The 23018-nt window shown below is 42.6% G+C and overlaps 1 protein-coding gene across 2 annotated transcripts in view; it reads left to right on the plus strand.

The window, feature by feature from the left end:
- The window catches only part of TAB1 (TGF-beta activated kinase 1 (MAP3K7) binding protein 1), a 203789-nt gene extending 183312 nt beyond the window's left edge, over positions 1 to 20477 (plus strand). For both annotated transcript variants that reach the window (XM_077452322.1, XM_077452323.1), the window contains 2 exons: positions 6496 to 6646; positions 10292 to 20477. In XM_077452322.1, coding sequence (XP_077308448.1) covers positions 6496 to 6646; positions 10292 to 10502 — 362 coding nt within the window. In that variant the 3' untranslated portion in view covers positions 10503 to 20477. The remainder of the gene's footprint in view (positions 1 to 6495; positions 6647 to 10291) is intronic.
- Positions 20478 to 23018: the final 2541 nt, after the last annotated feature.

The following is a 23018-nucleotide window of genomic DNA, read 5'->3' on the forward strand; positions in this document are numbered from 1 at the left end:
TGTGTATTCTGATTCTTTGACCTCCCGTTACCAACCCAGCTTATTGTGACCCGCTAATCCTGATCTCTTGGCTTGCACCCTGACTCTGCTCCTGTCTGCTCCATCGTGTTTGACCCCGGCTTGGCTCACGACTGATATTACCAATCTCACCGTGTATTGAATCCTAGCTTGTTTCGCTTCTGAACCTATCTTTGACTGATCTTCCCTGTATGACCCCTGGCCTGGCTCCTGATTCTGTTCCTGGTTTACTCCACTGCCACATACATCTGGCACCACCCAAGTATGTCTGCCTTACAGCGCATCCTGCCTGTTTCAGTTATTCTCTGGTGATCATCCCATAAAACTTCAGTAGCCGGCAATCCATGCTTCTTTGGGCACTGCATTTCCTGTACCATTCTCAGGGGTGTGCTGCACTCAGCCGTAATGGGAGCCCCTCTGAGCAGCTCTGCCCCTTGCACCTGGGGCGTGACAGAGAGGGGCTTTTGGAGGGACGACTGCAGAATAACCTCTTGCCTACTGACTATGGGCCCTGGCTTTGTAGGGGGCTCTATTCTTTGGGATGAGTGTGCCTGGGGGACCCTTTGGAGTGGGTTTTCTTTGAATTCAGGTCCATGTCTCCCCAAAACGCACATGTTCTGGGAATCTAGAATACAGATTTGGGGCCCCTGTGTTTTGCTGGAGTATGGAATCGGCAGCCCAAGCCAGTCTTGATGGCTTCAACCCCCTCCTAGACTTAAAGTCTTCTGGTTGCAGCAGACCTTCCACCTTTAAGACCTTAAAAGTCTTGCAAGTTACGCCCCCATCTCTGAAGGCAAAGGGGTAGTCTGACAGTTACTCCAACTGAAAAAAAAAGATAGATCTTCAATCATTCTGCCTTCTAGAGAGGTACCCTTTTCTTTTAGGACTGCATATCCCATGAAGCCCATAACACATTGGTAAAAATGAATGCAGTAGCCACTCTGCCACATGTTCTCTTCTGGCCCTGCTATTTGTCTACCTCATAAGTAGGCCTTTTCCTAATCTCCTGTAGATCTGCTGCTAGACTTCCAAGGTTGAAGAGTCTCTCTCCTTTTGGCAAACACGTGTCACAAGTTATACCCACCTTTCTGTTAATGCATCTAAGTAACCCTTCCATTGCAGACATGTATTTATTTTGTTTAAATGTTTAGAACAAATGTTATCGCTTGATAGTACAGTTGAGTAGAACAGAATCACCTATAAGTGAAAGACCATTTCTATAAACAATATAGATTGTCCAGTAACACAATAGGTGAGCCTAAATGGCATATACATACATATGCTGCATCAAATAGAAGACTGGTTAATTCAGGTGGAATAAGTTCATTCTAAAACTAACCAAATATAGTTACCAAATACATGCTTAGCAAAATAAACTAGAGAGAGGTTTAAAATGTGTACCCAAAGAAGAATAGGAAGAAAGAAAAGAAAAAAAAAAGAGGAGTGAGCAGCCAGCAGGCAGGAATTAAAATACTCAAAAACAATGAGGTCACCTTGCATTCAGTATATGTAGGTGTTCCAGATATCCCTTGCATTTGTCCAGTGTGTTTCATATTCTATTTCTAATTCTATTTCTAAGGTGTTCCGCCTCACTTATTATTATGACTCAATAAATATTAAAAGTTATGAAGTAGTCTGCTTCTACTTAGTGGCGATCAGACCTCTCACAGCAGTGAGAATGAGTCATTGTTTTTTTTAGATTTCTTTAAACCCCTTCCCCATATAGAGAGACCCAGGAAATGTGTAAGTGGTTGCTATGGGTATGGAAGTATCTGCAAGCTTAGAAAGCATAGAGTGAACTTCCTCCCAAAAGGATGAAGTGCCCAAGCAAGTCCCCATATTGTGAAATAGTTACCCACCTTAGAATTGCATCTCTAGCAATGGTCAGATACTGTGGGGTAAATAAAGTGTAGAGACTTAGGAGTGTAATACCAATGCATCAATATTTTATAGCCATTTTCCTTAAACGTTGTGCACATTGAGCTCATTTGTGCTTGAAAGTCACAGTGTTTGCCAATTCTGCAAAGACAAATTCACATCCCAGCACTTTCCCCCATTTTAACATGTAGGAATGCATAGGGGAGGGGTCTTCTGGAAGAGTATTCAACACTGTATAAATATCAAAGATTAAAGCTTTTCTACAAAGACCCTTGGCACAGATTTTCTTAAAGGTTGTAAAATTAGTGAAAGCTGAGCTTTTGGTACGAGACTGGGCAAAGTGTTGAATTTGGAGCCAAAAAAAAGGAAGATAGGAGACCAATTTATCTTGAAAACCAAGAGAGGCAATAATCTAAGAGTACAGAAATCAACAATTTCTTTAAATTTAAACAATTTATCTTCCAGGATTGTATCATTAATGTATGCAAATTAGCATGCACGGAAACAAGGTTAATAATGATTTAGCAGACGAAAGTTGAGATTTATCTTTAACAGTCCCCCCCAGATAAACTTCATAAACTGCATCGAGGCTAAGAGTGGAAAGAGGAGCTTCAAAGCCCAGACCCCAAAAGAAGGCGCTGGGGTGAATAGGTAACACAGCCACAGTTTTTCAAGTTCTGTCTAGCAATTATAATACCAAAAGGTAGTCCAAGAAGCTAAGTGAATCAGGTGTGCTGCATAACAATATATTATGCCAGGTATCCCTAGCCCCTCTTGGAAAGATAGAGTACAGAGCAGCTTTCTCAAGAGTTTGCCTGTTATAATTCCAAATATAGTTAAACAAATCAGTCTGAATTATTTTTATTTTTTTTAAGTTGGTGGAGGACAGGGTTTCAAACATGTATATTAACTTTGAAACTATTGTCATTTTAGCCATAGCTATACCACCTAACAAGGAGAAAGGCTGAGAAGTCCAAGCATGGAGTTGTTTTGTCACTTTCCTAAATAATGGAGGGAAATTCTGTTAGTAAAATGGAGTAGGTAGGAGTAATACAAATACCGAAATACTTACCTGAATCCGTATTCCAGCTATAATGAAAGTTGTCCTGCAGTTGAGCGAGACAGGAAGACCGTATATTTATCGATAATGGCACAGTTTTACTAGTATTGTTCTTATAACCTGAAAGTGCCTTATATTCCTCTAGTGTGACTTGGAGGTTGATCAGTGATTTGAGAGGAGACAGAGGCTCCTATTCATTCATAAACTGAAGCAGAGTACACACAGAGAACACAGAGTTTACTCTGCTCAGTTATCACAGGACACAGGAGCGATCGGTAACGAACGCTCACTATGTTCCATTCAGAAAAGAAAGGGGCCGGTAAATTACATACTGGCTCCTTTCTCCGCTCTCCATCCTGACAGATTCCGCCACGTCCCCCAGCCCACGAGAGAGGAGAGGAGGGAAGCCGGCTGTGGGGGGGTGGAGGAGGAAGAAACAGCATGCAGATGAGGAGGACAAGGAGGGGGACCAGAGAAGAAGGGGAGGAGGAGGAAGACACGGAGGACAGTCGGGGATGATCGGTGCAGAGGGGGACAGCTGTGAGCATCGATCTCCCTGCATGGATTTTCATGTGAAAGCCACGGGAGGGAGAGAAGGAGAGGCAGATGATGAAGAGCCATGCAGGGAGATCGGTGCTCACAGCTGTCCCCGCTGCACCGATCATCCCCGACTGTCACTGGACATCCATGTGTGCAGAAGGGACAGGGGGCCGTGAGCATGCTCTGCTTTTACCCAGAAGGCGCTCTGCCACTCCTGTGTGCGCTCTCGCCAAGGGGAGTGTAGAGGTGGGCGGTGAGTCTGCTGGCGTCAGGACTCTGCCCACCGAGCACCGGATAACAGACTCACCCACAGAATCCAGAGTTTTTGAGGGCCCCAAATAGAGAAAGGGGAGATATTTGAAAGGTATGGATACATGCAGGAGGCATGTATATCCTTATAGTTCCGCACTATGGCAGTACTTTATAATTGATGAAGGTGGGTTTACATCCACTTTAGGTTCCTGAGGTGTGAATTTCCATTAAGTAAATGTTCAGACCTCCAACATTCTGTGATAAAAAATCGAACCCTAATGGGAATAACTAAGTTAAGTAATGATTACCACATCCCGATCTGAAGTACTTCTGCCTTTTTTTTAATAGGCACAGGTGCTCACTATTAGAAGTATAGACGAGCTGGTATTCTGAATGGCTTAAAGAAGATAGGCAAGAGCAGATGCTGCAGAGAGAGAGAATTGAGCAGAACAAAGAATCAAACACAAGCAAACTGAGGGATTGCCAAACCTTTAGGCTGGGTTCACATTAATGCAAATTGGATGGGGGTTTTCCCACATCCAGTTCGTATGGCAGGAGATTGTGATTGGCTCTCCATGGAGCCAGTTCACATATATCCTTTGTGGCTGCGGAGCAGCTTGCACAGGAGTCCTGTGCATCTTTGGCTCCATCTAGGGCCAAATTCAGGCAAAAATACGGTCCTGATTCGTCCCTGAAATGCAGAACAGGAATGCACCAGACCCTTGCTGCAAGCCGCATTCGGTAGCAGTGTGAACCCAGCCTTATAGGTTCAGAGTCCAAAAACTGAACAGTCGAAACAGAATTCACCAGCAGAACATGGAGGGAGCTTGGGAACATTCCCTTCCAGGCTTGCCTTTAAATTTCCACGGTAGAGACTAGGCATATATCAACTAGCCTTAATATAAAGTATCATTATGGCTAAAGCCAAAACTTCAAATAGTAAAAGAAGAAATAAAAAAGAACCCCCATTAGTCACAAATGATTTTTCTCTCTACCATGTTTGTGGTGCTAAACTATTGAGCCCTTTCTAAAGCCCTATATGATCCCATTGTGCTTCGGAGACTCAATACCACAGGACTCCTAAGCATGAATTCTTGCATTATTTGCCTAACCACTGCTGTTCCCACTACTCCCCTGTCGCTGAGTCTTCATTCTTCTGGGTTTTTTCCCCCCAACCTTTTTTTTGTCTGGATGCCTGTGTCTTTTCCTAAATGCCCTCATTTAGCACCACATTCTTACCTAAGCCAGGTCTAACAGTTTGTTGCCATTTTTCAGTTGCCCATTATGAGACTAAAGTTGGCCAATCACTGATCAAAATTAGCTGGTTCAGCAGGGACTGGCTGAATTTCGATCAATGTGTGGCAGTTCCCACTTGCAGAGGTTGATGGGATATGCTGAAGACAGTCATTTGCAGCCACTGATCAGTGTATTTTGACAATTTTGGGTTCTGCTGTCAGAGTACAATATCCCAGCCGAGAGGGGATTCCTCCATCCAAATTGTCTGTGCAAATGGAGGCATCTGTTTTGTTTTTGTTTTTTTAGTTTAATTCAGTCCACTGGCTAACAGAATTAATCTGGCAATACACTTTTTTAACATATGCTGGTTGTCCAGGTGTAGTTTCTTATATTCAGGTCACTGGGTCCTTCTCCACTCTACTTGAAGAGGTTAGTACCATAACCTGAAGTTCCTGCTTTGCTTGGTGCTATAGCACATTCCTCCCTTACTTTCGGCACTCAAGTTCTGTTCTGAGCCCTGCAGCACCCACCCTCATTTGCCTCTTCCAGGCCTGAGGATTGCCAACTTACCGATTTGAAGGTCAAATCCACTATTCTTTTTCTTGGCATCGGTCCACTTCATTCAACAACTTGGTATTGGCATAACACCAATGTTCCCAGAGTTTCCTGTAGTCTGTAGGGGCTTCAGCACTTGCCTGACTTGCTTAACTCTCATTTTCAGCTTACGGCTGCTATACAGCCTTGGCCATTGATTCCCAAAAATCCACACTTCCCAGATATTCCCTAGTTATGCCAATCCTGACCTCTTGGTTGGATGACTGCACCCTTTCCATCCCACCCCTGAAGACCATTTTTCTTCACTTTCGGATAACTTCTTGCAATTCCTCTCTCTCCTTCCACGTAGCTGGATAGTCATTTTGCCTTGGATTTGTCCTTTCACTTTGGGTAGTCATTTTGCCTTGGATTTGTCCTTGTTCCTTGTGTGCAAACCATAGCCTGATTTTGAGCCTCCACTGTCGCTTGCTCCAGCTGCAGGGTATTTTTCTGTTGCCTATTTTTTTTGGGTCCCCTGACCCATCTTGTTGATTTCCTGAAGGCCTGTTGTTGCTCCTTAGCTGTGTTGTTGCACACCCCTTGATTGGTCATGTCCTATGGTCTATGAATCAAGTACTGTAGTGTACAGTAAAGATAGTAGGAATTTTGATGTACCCATGAATTCCACATCTTTGTGTACAGTACAGGACACTGGTCCCTTCCCCCTCTTTTCTCTGTGATCTCCTTATTGCTTGCTAAAAGAAAAACTGGAGCCTCACAGAGTGGGTGGGGTTATATGGATACACTAGGGGCAGACCCAAACACCAGAAGGTAGTAGCATATAACCAATGGTCTTATGAATTGATTCCTTTGTCTTGCACTATACTCCAAGATATTTAATTTACCTGAATGTCAAAAATTCTATTACCTGGTATGTATATATTTTTCCTACTGACATGCTTGCTTACTTGTTTCAGGTGGTCGAGTATACCCTGTGTCCGTGCCCTATTCTAGTGCACAAAACACTAGCAAAACCAGTGTTACTCTGTCGCTAGTAATGCCATCACAAGGGACAATGGTGAACGGAACTCACAGCAGTTCAACACTGGATGGAGCGACTCCAACCATGTATGTACCAGTTATAGCTAATGCAGGCCCAAAGTGGATTAAATAATTCTTAAAACTAGAAATCTCAATAAATTATTGAAACCGGAGACCCTATTATTAAGAATTTTTAGGATATTTAAATCGATTGATGTTTGTTAATTCAGCAAATTGGTCAGTAGTTACATGCGCATTCAGCCTGATGAATTTTTCATTCCTGGTCTAAGTGATCAAAGTGTTTCCCTTTAACTAAAACCAAAAATTCATCAACTAGATATATTCTGGCCTTTTAGTTGTGTGGCATGCAGTTGAATTCTATGGAAACACATCTGGGTACTGTAACACCTATGGCTAGTGTTGTATTTCATCCTATGCCGTAGCTGTGGGGTGGGGAAATTCATTAAAGATGAATTCCAGGCATAGTGTATTTTTATACAATTACATTAGTCCAGTATACCATACCAGGCCTATGCCCTTAAAAGCTGGAAGTCACTGAAGTAGACACAGCTACTTCAGTGATCTCCATTTGCTTCCAGGTATCCTGCTAAGTGGCCAGCCTGATCTATTGAAAACACAGGCTGTTGGCTGTTCAGCATGGAGTGCCATTCAGACGTCACGCTCTCTGCCTCCTCTAATCAGAAAAAGCTTTGCATTTACTCAGAACATGCAAAGCATTTTCTAAATGACACCTATGCTGAGCGAGCGACCTCCTGTGTTCAGAATGTATCAGGTTGGCTGCTTAACATGAGACCCAGAATTAATGAATCACTGGAATAGTAACATCTACTTCAGTGATTTCCAGCTTCCGGAGGCACTTGGGCAGGCATGGTAAATACATGGTAACATTGGTCCACGCTATGTAAAAATATACCATGCCTAGAATTATTCTTTCAACCATTTAGTCATTTTTCATTTCACATTCTGCTATCCAGTTAGCTACATATAAATGTTATTTTCAAGAAAACCAGCAACCTTCAATGGAATAAAGTGGTTGAAATACCCCATTTGAGGTACACTTGCTTCCTTTTGGTCTGATGAATATTTTTTCTTCCAATATAAAAGGCGCCAACCCTGTGCTAAAAATATGCGACAGCTGCCCCTTTAAGTGTGAACTGCACTAATAAACTGAACTAAAGAAATAAAGTAGGCGCCATTCGACTAAATAAATCCTTAACTTATATGTACTAAGTGATTTATACCTTAGACACTGCAATTATCAATACTGTGCAATAAATTGGATTAGACAAAAAAGGAATGTAGGAATTAAATCAACAAAATCATGCAATTCATATATTAATTTCCGAATTGTGATGAATTTGTGCACAAACAAAATCAAATCAACTTGTGCCATAAAAAGAAAAAATTTACAACTATAGAGTCCTTGTTGAACTGTCATCACATCCAAAGCTTTATCTTGCGCTATTAAATGCCTCCCATCCAACATGTGTCTTTAGTGCAGAAATTTTAAACCCAATTTCAGGGTGAACATGCTCCACTGCCAATGATACAAATGCACATTCCCAGAAGCCCTTATCAGGAACACAGATGTCTCTCTTTCACAAGTGCATCCGGACCGCACACAGTAAGAAAATACTCATAAGGAACACAACCTTTTGATTGCCCCTGATGTTAACCCCTTCCCTGCCAGTGTCATTTATTCAGTGTGGTTTTATTTTTTATTTTTTTAGCACTGATCACTGTTTGGTGTCACTGTTCCCCAAAAAGTGTCACTAACTGTCAGATTTGTCTGCCACAATGTCGCAGTCCCACTAAAAATCATTGATGCACTGTCATTACTAGTAAAAACATCAAAAAAATTTAAAATCCCTACATCTATCCCATAGTTTGTAGATGCTATAACTTTTGCACAAACCAATAAATATATACGCTTTTTGGGATTTTTTTTTTCTTTTTTACCAAAAATATGTAGCAGAATACAATTTGGCCTAAATTGATGAAGAAATTTGTTTTTCTTTTTGTTTTATAGCAGAAAGTAAAAAATATTGGGTTTTTTCTCAAAATAGCTTTTCTTGTTTATAGCAAAACAAATAAAAAGGTGATAAAATAGCACCAAAAGAAAGCTCTATTTGTGGATTTCATTTTATTTTTGGTACAGCGTCGTGCGACCGCTCAATTGTGAGTTAAAGCAGAGCAGGGCCGTATCGCAAAAAATGGCCTGTTTGGGAAGTGGGTAAAACCTTCCAGAGCTGAAGTGGTTAAAGTGGTATCAAAGCTTTGTTTTTTTTAAATGGCAAACATGTTATACTTACCTGCTCTGTGCAGTGGTTTTGCACAAAGCAGCTCCGTTCCTCTTCATTTCGGGTCTCCCGCTAGCACTCCTGGCTCCTCCTCCTCAAGCAGTGCCCCCAGAGAAAGACGCCTGCCCTGTGAGCACCACTGCATGTTCGCTCCTGAGCCACTGCTCTATGCAGCCATAAGACACACAGAGCTACGGCTGCCTTCCCCCGCTCTGTCCTTGGCTGTAATTGACAGCAGTGGGAGCCAAAGGTTTTTTACTTTCATGCATAGAATGCATGAATAGAACCACTTTAAGGCTGAATCAGCAGAAATGAAAAGAAAAAACAGTAGTAGTTGTGTACCCATTAAAAATAATAAAACAAAAGTGTATTTTTAAAGTGGTTTGTAAACCCTGGTCTATACCCACTGAAGTGACTAGCCACATGTTATACACAAAGATGAAACAAATTTTCCCACATAAGTTCTCCTGTTTATCTCCAGTCCTCTCTTCTCTATGGCCTTCTAAAACACACAGATCAAAGGCTTTTTCTCAGCTCCAGGAGGGCAGAAATCCGATGTCACACACTGCACAATAACAAGCTTTGACTTGAATGGAGGGAATGAACATACAGTCTCATAGGGATCCATGACCAGCTGAACCTGTCAATCACCTTCTGCATGCTTGGGGGTGGGGTATCCTCTACAAGATTTTGTGGTGTTTGGATAATCTGTTAGAAGTAAATCATGCAGATAGGAGAGGAAGGAGAGGGATCAGATAGGATCCATACTAGGTGCTTTGGATTGGGGTAAGTACACACTATATGCTTTGCTCGTTTTTCATTTCAGAAGTTTACAACCATTTTAAATGCAACTAGTGTAAGTACCTGAAGTTGTCTTAAAATCAGCCTTGTGTAATCCCCTGTATAGCAGCTCTCAAACTCAGGGAAGAAGGGGCAGTCAGGCTCTGCTGCAGTGCACATGCCGACAGGAGGGAGAAATGTTCTGATTCTGCAGATAGGGAATGTGTTCCTTGACCAAACTGTTTTACCAGTGCAGTGGTGGTCTAGGACCTGGGTATGATGACAGGCCTTGTTGCCTGGGTGACAAAACTGGCTGAACAAGACACAAATTATTTTAGCAGGTCGATCAGTCCACATGCATGTATTTTACCTGTATGTTTATCTTTTTAATTCAGAATTCAGCATTAGTAGTGAAGAGATGGGTCCTAAATGACTTTGTGTTATGTAGGTGAATTCATGCTCATTTGGTCTAGCAGACATAAATGTTATTTTCGATACAGGAATTATGGTATCTCTTTTTATGGTAGTAAAATGAAATTCTGCATATTGCCTGTTACTCACGTTATTCATGTTTTTATGATGCTACTCTCTTTTACGTTTCCTTGATCTAACGTTTTTACCGTTTCTCTAGGCAATCACCAAGTGCTACGCTTCAGTCCACCAACACACACACTCAGAGCAGCAGCTCCAGTTCTGATGGTGGCCTCTTCCGCACTCGCCCATCTGTCTCCCTTCAGCCAGATGAAGATGGTCGTGTGGAGCCTTATGTTGATTTCACAGAATTCTATCGACTCTGGAACATGGAACATGGGGATCCTTCAACTCTTGTAACTGCGCAGTGAAGCATACATCAAGTTTTGGGTTATTCTTCTCCTGATCAGCACTGACTTTGCAGCTTTATACATCTCAGACCTCAAGTATATCTAAACCTAAGAACAATACTGCAATATATTGCAACTAACTAGTCCTTAGATGTGGTGGGTGCGTTAGTTATCATTTTCAGTACCCTCTCTCACCTATGTAATGGAAATAAAATGAGCAGGAGGAGGAGGTGTTTGTGATCCAAATCAGGAGAGCGGGGTGAAAACAGTTCCTCCCGTAGAATACAGTACACTGAGTGATATTGTCTCGCTAGGGACTGGAAGTGTGTTGCAAGCAGGGGAAAATAAAGAGAAAAAAAGGCTTAAGAAAAGAAAACTAATGTAGTCCCCTATAACTAGGGGCTGGTAAGCTGCAATATATGTCATTTTTTGTTTGAAGGCTAAACACTTTAAACCAAACTTGTACTCTGCCAATGCAGGGTAAAACAACAGGTGAGCTATAACGCCTCCCTCCCCAGCAGTCTATACTCCTTCACTTTGTCTCCCAATGCTCCATGCAGATGTTCAGAGTTAAGAAAACACCCATTACTTCACGTTATGGTGAAGCATGTAAATCACCCAGCCCCCTCCCCCTACACACACACACACACACACACACACACACACACACACACACACACACTTCTCAACTGTTAGCTCCAATGCTTGATAATTGGCCCAGCATTGTCACAAGGGGCAGAAGTTCTCCACCCTGTGTAAGCTCCACTTCTAGCAGTCAAATGGAGTCATAGGGGGAACAAAGGAAAGGTGAGTATGTGTTGCTGGAGAGGGTGCACAGATAATCGCATATGTAAGCATATGTAAGCAGTAAAGTGGAGTGTTCAAGGGACCCAATTGGTAGGCTAGAAACATATGAGAAACAAAGTAACACCATCCTCCCTCGCCTGGCTGCTTGGCCTAGGAAGAGTCTGAGCAAGTATGGAAAGCGTAATCCCATCAAATACAGCAACTTTTACATGCCAGGGCCATGGACCTTTGCAGTGAGCCCTCCCTTAGACTAGCACTTAGAGACATACTGAGACAGCCAAACACTGAATTACAGGACACCAGGTGTTTCATAAGTTCTAAGGTGCTTGATGCAGTTTTTTAAATTATGTAGACTAGAATTTTTAATTACAAAAAGCAAGATTTCATAAATATCAGGGATGTTATTTGCATGACAGTGCTTTTTTGTTTTTTCTTAAAACTTTAAGTTTAAATTTTAGAAGATCTTTTTCATATGCAAACCTAAACATTAAAAGACCTTAAACAAGACTGTCATCACAAAAGAGGGAAGTAAGTGCAGATAGAGCAGTCCTATTAAAATTCAGAAGTTTTGGCATACCAATAGAAATTAGAAGAGTGACTTCCAATCTATCCAAAAGAAGCTGGATTGAACAGGCAGAACAGTCAGAAAACCCCAGCTAACCATTTTGTGGAGAATGTAATCAATTAGACAGTTTAAAAAATATTTTCCAGTTGTTATTCTCCTGCAGAAAAGCCAAAGTTGCCATCCATAGCTCTGTGTTCCTGGTTCCTCCCTTTTTAATGGAAGTACACTATAAGCCTAAGAAGTTAAACGTACAAATGGGTGTTTTTGTCTGAGGTTGGTTGAAATGTGCTTGCATCACCAACTGCCTGCTTTCTGTACATTAATTATCTCACCGAAGTTAAACTCCTGTTGCCAGTAATGCCTGCTATTTGACTGTAAAGCATCAATACTATTTACAAAATGTGATCTGTCCATTTATAAAAGAAAGCATAATAGCAACCAGCACAACAGCAACTGCATAGCATCTTATCCTATTGGCCGCATCTTTGATCGAACTAAGGTTTTCCAGCAAGCCTGTTCATAAGCAGTCAATCAGTAGATTGTCTGCTGTCGAACAGGACCGGCCGTAGATGGATCGAATTTTGGCTAAACTGTCTGAAATTCAGTCCATCTATGGACAGCTTTAATAATGGTCTTTGACCTCATGTCTCGTAAGAGAGGCTGTTTACTGGTCCCAGCTACAGGAGTGCTGAGTAGCAACACTGGCTGGTGCCAATTGGAATACTCTTTGCCCTAGTTATATTAATGCAGTCATCACAGAAGGCAGGGCTGGTACTCACTTTCCTACTTTTTCATCACTGTGAATGCATTTCTAAAAAAGATTGACACAGTAGGATGTGGCGTTGGCGACTCCCCCCAGAAGTTTATCACTTGCACCACTAATGATTAACACAGCAAAGTGACTTGGGTGAGGGGAGGGGGCATTGAGAGGGCTGACAAGGAATACTGCTGCAGTTACTGTATACTGGAAGGTCAGTACTATCATTGAGCCGAGGACTTCCTCAACTGCCCATATTAGAGTATGCTGATGTAATGTGATCCTGAGCACCAACTGAACCAAAATGCAACTGAAGGTCTCTGTGGTACAATGTCCCACACCAGTGAATGTGTTCATGTCAAGCTGTTGCATATAAATGTTTCCAAGGTAAGGACATATGGTTTAGCTATTCCCAGTAAAACCATAATATTTCACCAGTAAGTGTTTCCATTTTAATGAATAATGTGTTTTGAGAGACAAAGGGATGCATTGATTCAGCTGCAGCAGAAGTGGACTGATTGCTTAGGGCATCATAACCATGTTTCCTTTGTTTGTGAATCGGATCCTTTAACGACCATCTACTAGGTTAAAATTTTTGCCTTTCACACCACAAATACAATGATTTTCCTTTTTGATGACAAATAGGAACAGTTATAACTGTAATAAGTAATTATATAATATTTGGACACATTGTTCCTTTAAATTTTATGCATTCCAGTGAGATCAGATCAGATCATGGCTATTTCTTTCTTGTCTTTTTTGGCGTGGATATTGAAAGACTTGAAGCCAAGATAAGCAAAATGAGAAACACAGTAGAACAGAGGTAAAGTTATTTCAGTACAGCACTAGAATAAGCACTTCAGTTTGCACTCCTGGTTTACTATCAGGAAATTTCAGGCAAATGCATTTCATAACTGTGAAATGTATTGTGTCAACTATAATATGCTTTACAACAATAAATAGACATTTCTCACTAGAATGTTGATTATTAAAACAATATTTGTTGACTGTTATTTGACCTGCTGTAGGTCTAGCATTCTGAATAAAAGTTTATTTTCTAGTTGTACAGTATAGGACACAGGCTCTTTAATCATTATGACTGTTATATGAAACTACCTTTGAGTGTCTGAACACCCGAGGTAAAAAAAAAGGAAGGCTCCAGGGACATCCCCCTATATATCCCTTCCCACTCTCAAGCTATCCTCATTTTTTCTACTGCCCTTAGCCAATGGACCTCTTCTCTTTACTCAGAGAGGCTTCCTTTGTTTTTCTCTATCCCTCCTTCTCTGGGTGATGATCTTTCAGGCTGACTCTTCTATCAATAGGCTGCATCATAAGCACTCTGACTTCTCATGCAGCTTTTGGATTTGTGGACTCCTTGGCAGTCTTGGAACTCTACCACTCACCAACCCAATCCCCCCCCCCCGCCCGCCCAGGTGTTTTGCACAGAGCCTGACTGTAATGCTGCCTTATACTGGATTCCACCGTGGGTAATCTTGGCACGTAGTGCAGTGAATAGAGTTAATGGCCACTATGCTTTACAGGTCCAGGAGCATGGTCTTTCTGGTGCAGAGCCCTGTTCCTAATCATCCCTGCTGTGTTATGCCCATTGTGGAGGGTAAAGCCAGGGAGGGATTCATTTTATGTTAACCCTGCTACTGATAGGTGAGTACGGGGATAAAAAGCCTTTTAAACATTGAGCCCAGGGCGCCGTTTTACAGATTCGATTTCCCCCTTGGTTACATTGGAACAGCTGTTCACCCTTCTTGTGGTTGCGGCAAGGAACCAGGATGGCCGGGGGTTATCTTTAAAAGTTTGTGCCATTTTGGTTCTCCAGCTTGCCTAGTTTGGAGCTATTGTGCCTGCAGGCATCTTTCTAGTGCAAATGTCCCGACACATGTGCACTGTCTGAGCGCTGCCAGTGCTGCCTCATTTTCAAAGGACTAAATGTGCCTTTGTGCCCTGCCTCTTCCTCTCCCTTTTCTCTTTGCAGAGACTCTGGACCAGCAACATCTGGTTCTTTCTTTGAGGGCACAGTACTAGCAGTTGTTGTCACAAGACCTGGGTTACTGCACCCTACAAGTGTTCGGCTCTGAAACACCCCCCCTCCCCCCTGCTCTATTGCTACTGAGGTTGTGAGTACCCCTTGTAGCTGGGTCATCTGAACTCCCACAAAAGAAAAGCTTTGAGCACTTGTTGCCATTTGAAGATAAATGATTGTTTGGTCCCTCTTTGCACAAATACATCAAGGAGATCAAGCCAGTGTCACAGCCATTAAATATTTCATTAACCACTTCCCGACCAGCGCACGACGATGTACGTCGACAGAATGGCACGGGCAGGCATATTGGCGTACAGGTACGTCCAATATTCGATGCCGCCCTGCCATCGGGAGCGCGCCGCCGGCGGCGTGCTCCCGCGCTGGTCGGGACCCCCGTGAGTCCGGTCGCGAGACCCGCGGACTCGATCGCCGCGGGCATCCCCGCGATCGTCTCACGGAGCGGCCGAATGGAGGAAATGCTGTGTAAACAACATTTTTCCATTCTGCCTAGCAACTAGTGACGCTGATCTCTGCTCCATGTGATTGGAGCAGAGATCAGTGTACACTAAATGAAAGCCCAACCCCCCCACAGTTAGTAACACACCCCTAGGAACACTTAACCCCTACACTGCCACCCACTGGTTAACCCTTTCACTGCCAGTGTCATTTACACAGGAATCACTGCATTTATATAGCAGTAATTACTGTATAAATGACAATGGTCCCAAAAATGTGTCAAAAATGTCCGATGGGTCCCCCACAATGTCGCAGTCACAATAAAAATCGCAGATCGCCGTCATTACTAGTAAAAAAAAAAATAATAAAAAATTATTAATAAAAATGCTATAAAACTATCCCTATTTTGTAAACGCTATAACTTTTGCGCAAACCAATCAATAATCGCTTATTGCGATTTTTTTTACCAAAAATATGTAGAAGAATACGTATCGGCCTAAACTGAGGGAAAAATGTTTTTTTATATATTTTTGGGGGATATTTATTATAACAAAAAGTTAAAAATAATGCGTTTTTTTCAAAATTGTCGCTCTATTTTTGTTTATAGCGCAAAAAATAAAAACCACAGGGGTGATCAAATACCACCAAAAGAAAGCTCTATTTGTGGGAAAAAAAGGACGTCAATTTTGTTTGGGAGCCACGTCGCACGACCGCGCAATTGTCAGTTAAAGCGACGCAGTGCCGAATTGCAAAAAGTGGTCTGGTCTTTGACCAGCAAATTGGTCCGGTCTGAAAGTGGTTAAAGAGGTTAGGAAAGGTTTCTTTCATTCCTGTCTTCCAAGGCCAACCACCAAACCAAAAAATGCTATTTAAAGTAACGTTCCACTTTAAGGAATCCTGGCACTCTGAAATGCCACATTTGGCATGTCTTTTTTTGGGAGGAGGGTGGAGCAGGTATCTAGTTTTGACAGGTACCCAGCTCCCACTTCCGCTTGGGCCGCCTTGGCGACCTCTCCCTCACTGCAATCTTCTGTGGCACGTCACAGGTCCCAGAAGATTGCCTGGCCATTCAAGGCGTGCAGTGTGGCTCGCACCGAACTGTGAAGCCACAAGCTGTCACAGCCAGATGCCCACAGTAGTGATGCTGGCACCATGGAGAGGGAGAGAACCAAGGCTTCAATCTGCCACATCGCTGGACCATGGGACAGGTGAGTGAGTGTTTATTAAAGTCAACAGCTACACTTTTTTGTAGCTGCTGACTTTTAATAAACACAGAAATGGCTGGAACTCCGCTTTAGTCAATTTTTTATAATCTAAGAAAACTTTGATCCACGTAGCATTTACTTCCTGGAATCCATCTGCCCTTAGCTCTGGCATGCAGGCAGGAGAGTGTGCTTAGCTGCAACAGCCCCCCGAAGACTCCTAAGATGTATGGCATCTTTAGCCTAGGCAGAGAAACCAAGAAATTACTGAAGAATTGTAAAAAAAAGAGTTTAAAACAAGTAATTATGATATAATTTCCTTTTTACTAATGCTATCAGCATACGGATTAAAATTAGTCTATGAAGTTCTGCTTTAACTGGACTAGGGCAATGAACAACCAACACGAAACTGTGTTCCAGGACAAAGTCCTAACTGAGAAATTACAGTAGTTATCTCCTCCTGCTCTACTTTTGTGTGTGGATGAACCTGAACTAGTAATGAAACAAAGTTCAAAATGTCTCTGATCTCAATGCACACTTGAATCTTGTGGCTCAAAGCCTGTACAGCTGAAGCTGCCTTTGAAAGGCGCTTCACACATATACCCTTTGACGTAGGGCATCTTTTTGGTGAGGCACTTGACAGGTACATTACAGATCTTACAGGAGGAACAGTTCTACCTTTTACAGAGGAAGATTCAACTTCCCCTCCCCAGGATCCTCTACCTCTTTAAAACAGAGCTACTGCTCAGGATTCAACTTCAAAACCTAAGTTCACCTCTTCCTTTTGATGTAAAAGACTTGGCCACCAAGCCTTCTTACAATGAAGGGGCTGCCTCACTCCTGGGAAAGTGGGGATGAGGTATCTGCTACAGTTTGCCTTTCTGGGTCACAGATGTCCCAGACCTGCATGTTTACTCAGTCATTTTAAAGAGGTACAAAATACAGTTCAAAACTCTACCCCACACCTCTTTCTTTTCTCAAATCAAACATCGGCCAAAGGCCAGTCATGTTTACAGAATGCATTGAACCATCTTTTGCCCCAGAGAATAATTATGCTAGTACTCCCACAAGACTGATTCAAAGGATTCTTTTTAAACCTATTCACGACCCTCAGGCCCAAAGCTTGTATTTATCCTATCCTGGACCTAAAATCCCTCAACAAATACATTCAAATTTAAAAAATTCCAGAATGAAATCGGCAGGGTCAGTTATTGCCTCTCTGAGACAAGGAAAATATCTGACATTCATAGACATCCAAGACATCTTTCTGCATAGAAAATTGAAGAAAATAACTATGATTAAGCACCTATATTTATGTGAAACACGTTGGCCTGTCTGTACCTTTCATCACCACGATGTAACAGATTTTGGATCTTCTACACTGTTTTGCCACGAATAAAAGGTGTTATTCGGAGTGCAGCAGTTCAGCTGTTTTCTTAAATTTTCTACACCATTGGACCTGAAGTTGTGAGTCGGGAGGGCGGTTATTAGAGACACAGACACGATTGGAGCGGCATCGCTATCTCATATTTTAGACTGAATCTTGCCTTTCTGCATAGTCCTGTTTATCTTATCAGCGTTTTCTACACTTTGCAGTGGAGGACAGTCATTTCCAGTTTGCCAAACTGCCTTTTGGCCTATTCTCTGCTGCCAGATTTTCCCAAAGGTCCTGTCCTTCTAAGAACTTTTGGCCTATCCTCTGCTGCCAAAGTTTTCACAAAGGTCCTGCCCTTCTAAGAACTTGAGGAATACAGGTTATCTGAAGGACTCATCTCCCTTCCAACTGTCTGCATACGTCCACAGTACAATTTAGATGCTCCAGGCATTCAATTGGGTGATCAATTTCCTAAAAGAAAATATTTTTTCTAGCCTTCTCTTCCCTTGGAACACTAGGTTCTGGTCCTGGACACATCACAAGGTAAGGATTTCATTCCACAAAAGAAAATTCTCCTTCTGAGCTCACGCTTTGTAATTAAAATCAAAGAAACATCCTACAATGATAGTCTCCACGGTAGAATAATGTTGTCATTGGTGGAAGCCAAGCTCCTTATCAGCAGCCCGAAGCTCAGATCAAGAAGGATGGCTCTGTAACACTGGACCCCCCCCCCCCCCCTTCTGCAAGGACACCTAATCGGTGCAATCAGAAAATGCCACAACTGTGGCCTACATCAACCACCAAGGAGGCACCAGGAATCATGCAGCCTTGAAGAAAGCAAGCCAGATGTTCAGCGATCTCTGCAGACCACATCCTGGGAAAAAGACACCTGGAAAGCCAATTCCCTCAGTTACCAGAGCCTGTATCAAGGGGAATGGACCCTTTACCCCGACCACTTCAACCTGATATGTCAGAAATAGGGGACCCAGGATATGGATATTCCAGACTCCAGATTCAACAACAAACTACCTCTGTTTGTGTCCAGGACCAAGGACCCTCTAGCGATGGCATTGAATGCCTTGATAATGCCTTGGTATCAGTTCAGGCTTATCTATGCCTTCCCTCCAGTGGAAATTCTACTTCATTTACTTTAGAAAATGGACCAAGAGAATAAGCTGGTGATTTTCATTAAACCAAACTGGCCTGGAAGAACCTGATACACAAATGTACTCGGACGACTAGGAGACATCTCCTGGCCTCTCCCCAACAGGCCAGAACTACTTTTTCAGGGCTTTCTGTTCCATCTAGCTTCTCAGTCACTAGCCTTAATGGCATTTCTGTTGAAGCCCAGGCTTTAAGAGACAAAGAGGTGTCTGAATCTGTCATTCTTACTTTGCTAAAAGTAAGAAAAGCCACTTCCAGAAAGATCTATTATTGTGCCTGGAAGTCCTTATTTACTTCAAAATCCAAATATTATTGTGTGACTTGCATTCTGGCCTTCTTACAATCAGGATTTGACAAGAACTTGGCCTTGACCATTTTAGAAGGCAGGTTTCAGCATTGTCTGTTCTTCAAAAACCTCTGCCTTCTCTCCTTGTTAAAACCTTTATTTAATGTGTATTTTGGATCAGGCCCCCCTTGCAGCACCATGTGCTTCCCTGGAACCTCAAATTGGTTCTCTCTGCCCTGCAAAGATCACCCTTTGAACCCATCAGGGATACCCCCTTAGATGGCTTCTCCTGCAAAGTGCCCATTTTGGTTGCTAGCATGTCGTCAGACATGTGTCTGAGTTAACAGCTCTCTTGTAACAAACTGTTTCTCATTCTTCCTATGCCCAAGACCAACCTTTCTTCCTAACGTGGTATCCATCTTCCACCTCAGTGAAGCCATAGTCCTTTCATCCTAATTCCCTACTCCATAACAGCCAAAGGAAAGATGTAGTCAGAGCCAACAGGGTTTACCTCAAAACAGCTTCTGTCAGGAAGACAAACTCGCTATTTCTCTTGATCTTGGAAGGGAGAGCTTGATTTCAAGTCCATCATCACTCAATGGATAAGACAACTGATCAAGACAGTTTACACTTTAAAGGTGAAATATCCTTCTGTGCTTTTACAAGTGTACGTGGACGTTCCTGGGCATTCTGTCACTGTACGATTCAGTTAAGAGGAATTGTTACCTGTATGTTTCATTTCATGGGATACATTACAGGACACCCTCCATTCCATTCCTTGGTTATTCTGAATAGTCTTCTATTTCTTGGCTACTCTGCATTATTTGCTACCAAACTGGGGACTCAGGGAGTGGGGTAGGGTTTTAGAGGAGGCACCCAGGGTGGCATGTCTTTAAAAGCTTTGTTGCTGACCACGCGCCTGAAAGTTTGAGCCTATACCCCAGGGTCTATGAATAACTATGTCCTGTACTGTACTCCAATATATAGAATTTATGGGCAAATGAAAATTCCTTTAATTGTCCTTGCTTTTTTATGTCCAGCTCTGAAAGGTCTGGGCATGGTGTACACTGTGAGGTTTACCTGTAAGGCGCTTTTTCACTCATATTTGTGACTTTACGTCACTTACTATTTTTAACTTTGAAAATAGATTCACAAATTAGACCAAACAAGACTATACATAATCTGTATAAAAATGTGAGCTGTTAAAATAAGTGGAAAAAATACATTTAAACGAGGAACGTGTGTATATACCTGTACAATATATTTTTTTTCTTTTTGTTTTATTGACTACATTAATGTGTGTCTTGTAAACTCAAAATAAACCTGAATGCTATTTTATTAAAGCTATGTCTTGAAAGTTTGTTAAAAGTACAATTTGTACAATTTGTAAATTAAATGTTGAAGAAACTTTAGTTACAAACAACATTAATGTCTTTTGCTCCCCTCCAGGCTCCAGCCTCCTCCTCTTATTTGTCACACACAGCGGGAGAGCTGTGTGTCATGGAGCTGGGTCTGTGTGTGTTAACAGCGCTGAAAATAATGCCATTATGCTGGTATAATAATGCTATGGGGCTTGTAAGATATTTTTTCCAGAGCTGGTTTTTATTCCCAGCCCAGGCCCTGCCTCCGTCTCTCCTTGTGTGTGTCCATCCAGAACACCAGTGTGAGCATAAGGCAGCCCATCTAGCCTGGCAGTGCTCGGGGAGAGGGGCCACTCCTCTTCCTGACACGAGGGTTCTTTTAGTTTTCTTTCCAGTGGCTGCTGATATGCAGGGCTGGACTGGCCTACCGGGATATTTCCTGGCTGGCTGCCTGCCTTTTGATCTCTGATTGATCAGGCTTCAGTGCTCCCCTTCAGGCTCCCGCCGCCTCCTCTTGCTTGTCACACACCGCGGGAGCCATGTCTGTCACGGAACTGGCCTGTGTGTGTTGGTGGCGCTGTAACAAGGTCCCACCCCTCTAGACCGGCTCGTGTGATAGTAGATGGAACACTGATTGATATGTATCATGGGAGCCATGAGCCGGTCTAGGAGGCAAGACTTTGTTACAGTGGCCGCCCAGGAGATTCAAATCCAAGCTCCGTGACAGCAGGAGATCGTTGCCGCTCTGTGTGATCTAGGGACACTGGAAGTCTGCATTTGGTGGGCATTGATAAGCTGCATTTAGTGGGCACTGATGAGCTGCATTTGGTGGGCACTGGTAGGCTGCAATTGATGAGGCTGCATTTGATGCATTGATCTCTTGTATCATTTCCGCAGTCTATGACCATCTCTTGTATCATGTCTGCAGTCTCTGACCATCTCCTGTATCATGTCTGCAGTATGTCTTGGGGCTCTTTCTAACAGAAGCCCTCTCTGTGTCCATCAGAGAGGCCCCCCTCCCGGTCCCAAAGGTACTCTGCTTCTCTTCCTGTATTTTGTTTATTGTTAAGAGATCGTGTGAGGCTCCCAGGATAATGAAGACTCTTTAGAGGAGCATCTCTGTGTTTGACTAGATTTATCTCACTGAACAATAAAAGAGGATTGCTCAGAGCTGGATTAACTTGTGGCAAGACTGGGCTCAAATGATAGGAAATCGTATACTCTACATTATGACATGAAAAAATAAATAAATTTGGGTTTACATCCACTTTATTCTCAACATCATTGAGTCTGTCTGAGATTACATAAAGAGAGCAAAAAGAGTTTGAAGCAGCCTTCATCAATGGAAGATCTGTGGTTAGTTTTCCATGATGTTTAGAATGACCTACTTACTGAATTCCTTCAAAAATTATGCAAGTGTACCTAGAAGAATGAATGCTGTTTTGAAAGCAAAGAGTGTTCACACAGGGGCGACCTGGGTTCCGACTTCAAGTCTCCCCAAGTCGTTTGGTTGAGAAAATCGATGGAAGTGAATGGAGCCGTCTTAATGTACACTACTGAAGTCACTCCGACTTCAGAAAAGGTTCCTGTGCGACTTCAATCCGACTTGTACCCATTGATTTCAATGGAAGTTGCCTCCAAGTCTGATCCCCTATCTTAACTGAAGCAACTTTCCAGGAAGTAAAAATTGTTTACTAGGCAAACCCCTCCCTCCCACAGAGCTGATTATTATGTGATTGGCCACTGGCAAAGCCCCCTGTCCTGGAGGCAACTTCAAGTTGCTTTGTAAGTTGCCTCAAGTCACGTTGTGATTCACACTCAAATCGCGTCCAAGTTGCCTCCCAAAGTCACGCTGCAAGTCGTGTTGCCCCTGTGTGAACCAGCTCTTAGTGATTTGTTTTTAGATTTCTCTTCTGTTTATTTACTTTCCTATTTGGTAATTGATAAACATTAACTATTAACACTTCTATTTCTGAAAACATTCTTTATCCACTTCAGGATGGCCGCACGCCGATATACGTCCTAAATTTGAAGAGGAATATTGTTAATATGGCAGCAGCTAGTTGCCATAACGCCGGTATCCTCTTCTTCGGCCAGCGGTCTAGTTTCCGATAATAGTGGTCTCTGTGGCAGATTCACAGCAAGATCACTTTTATCGGCAGTGGGAGAGAGCCCACCTTCCCGTCGCTCTCCAGTGCCCTCCGCCTCTTACTGAGGCGTTGGCAGTGGCGGAGGTGATTGGATGTTGTCCCTTGTGTGACATGGAGGTGAGTGAGGGGAAGATGGTCCCTATCCGTCTCCATATCATTGCAGGGCGGAAGTGACATTAAAATGTGACATCTGCCCATAGCTCTTAAAGGGCCATTTTTTTTTCAATTTTTTTTCCCTTTTTTTTTATTGATTGCATTTTAGTGTAAATATGAGATCTGAGGTCTTTTTGACCCCAGACAGATCTCATATTTGAGAGGTCCTGTCATGCTTTTTTTTCTGTTACAAGGGATGTATTACAGCCATACACTGTAT

This window comes from Lithobates pipiens, unplaced genomic scaffold, assembly GCF_037356315.1.
Source record: "Lithobates pipiens isolate NorthernLeopardFrog02 unplaced genomic scaffold, aLitPip1_a1.2 Scaffold_23, whole genome shotgun sequence".
Lineage (NCBI taxonomy): Eukaryota > Metazoa > Chordata > Amphibia > Anura > Ranidae > Lithobates > Lithobates pipiens.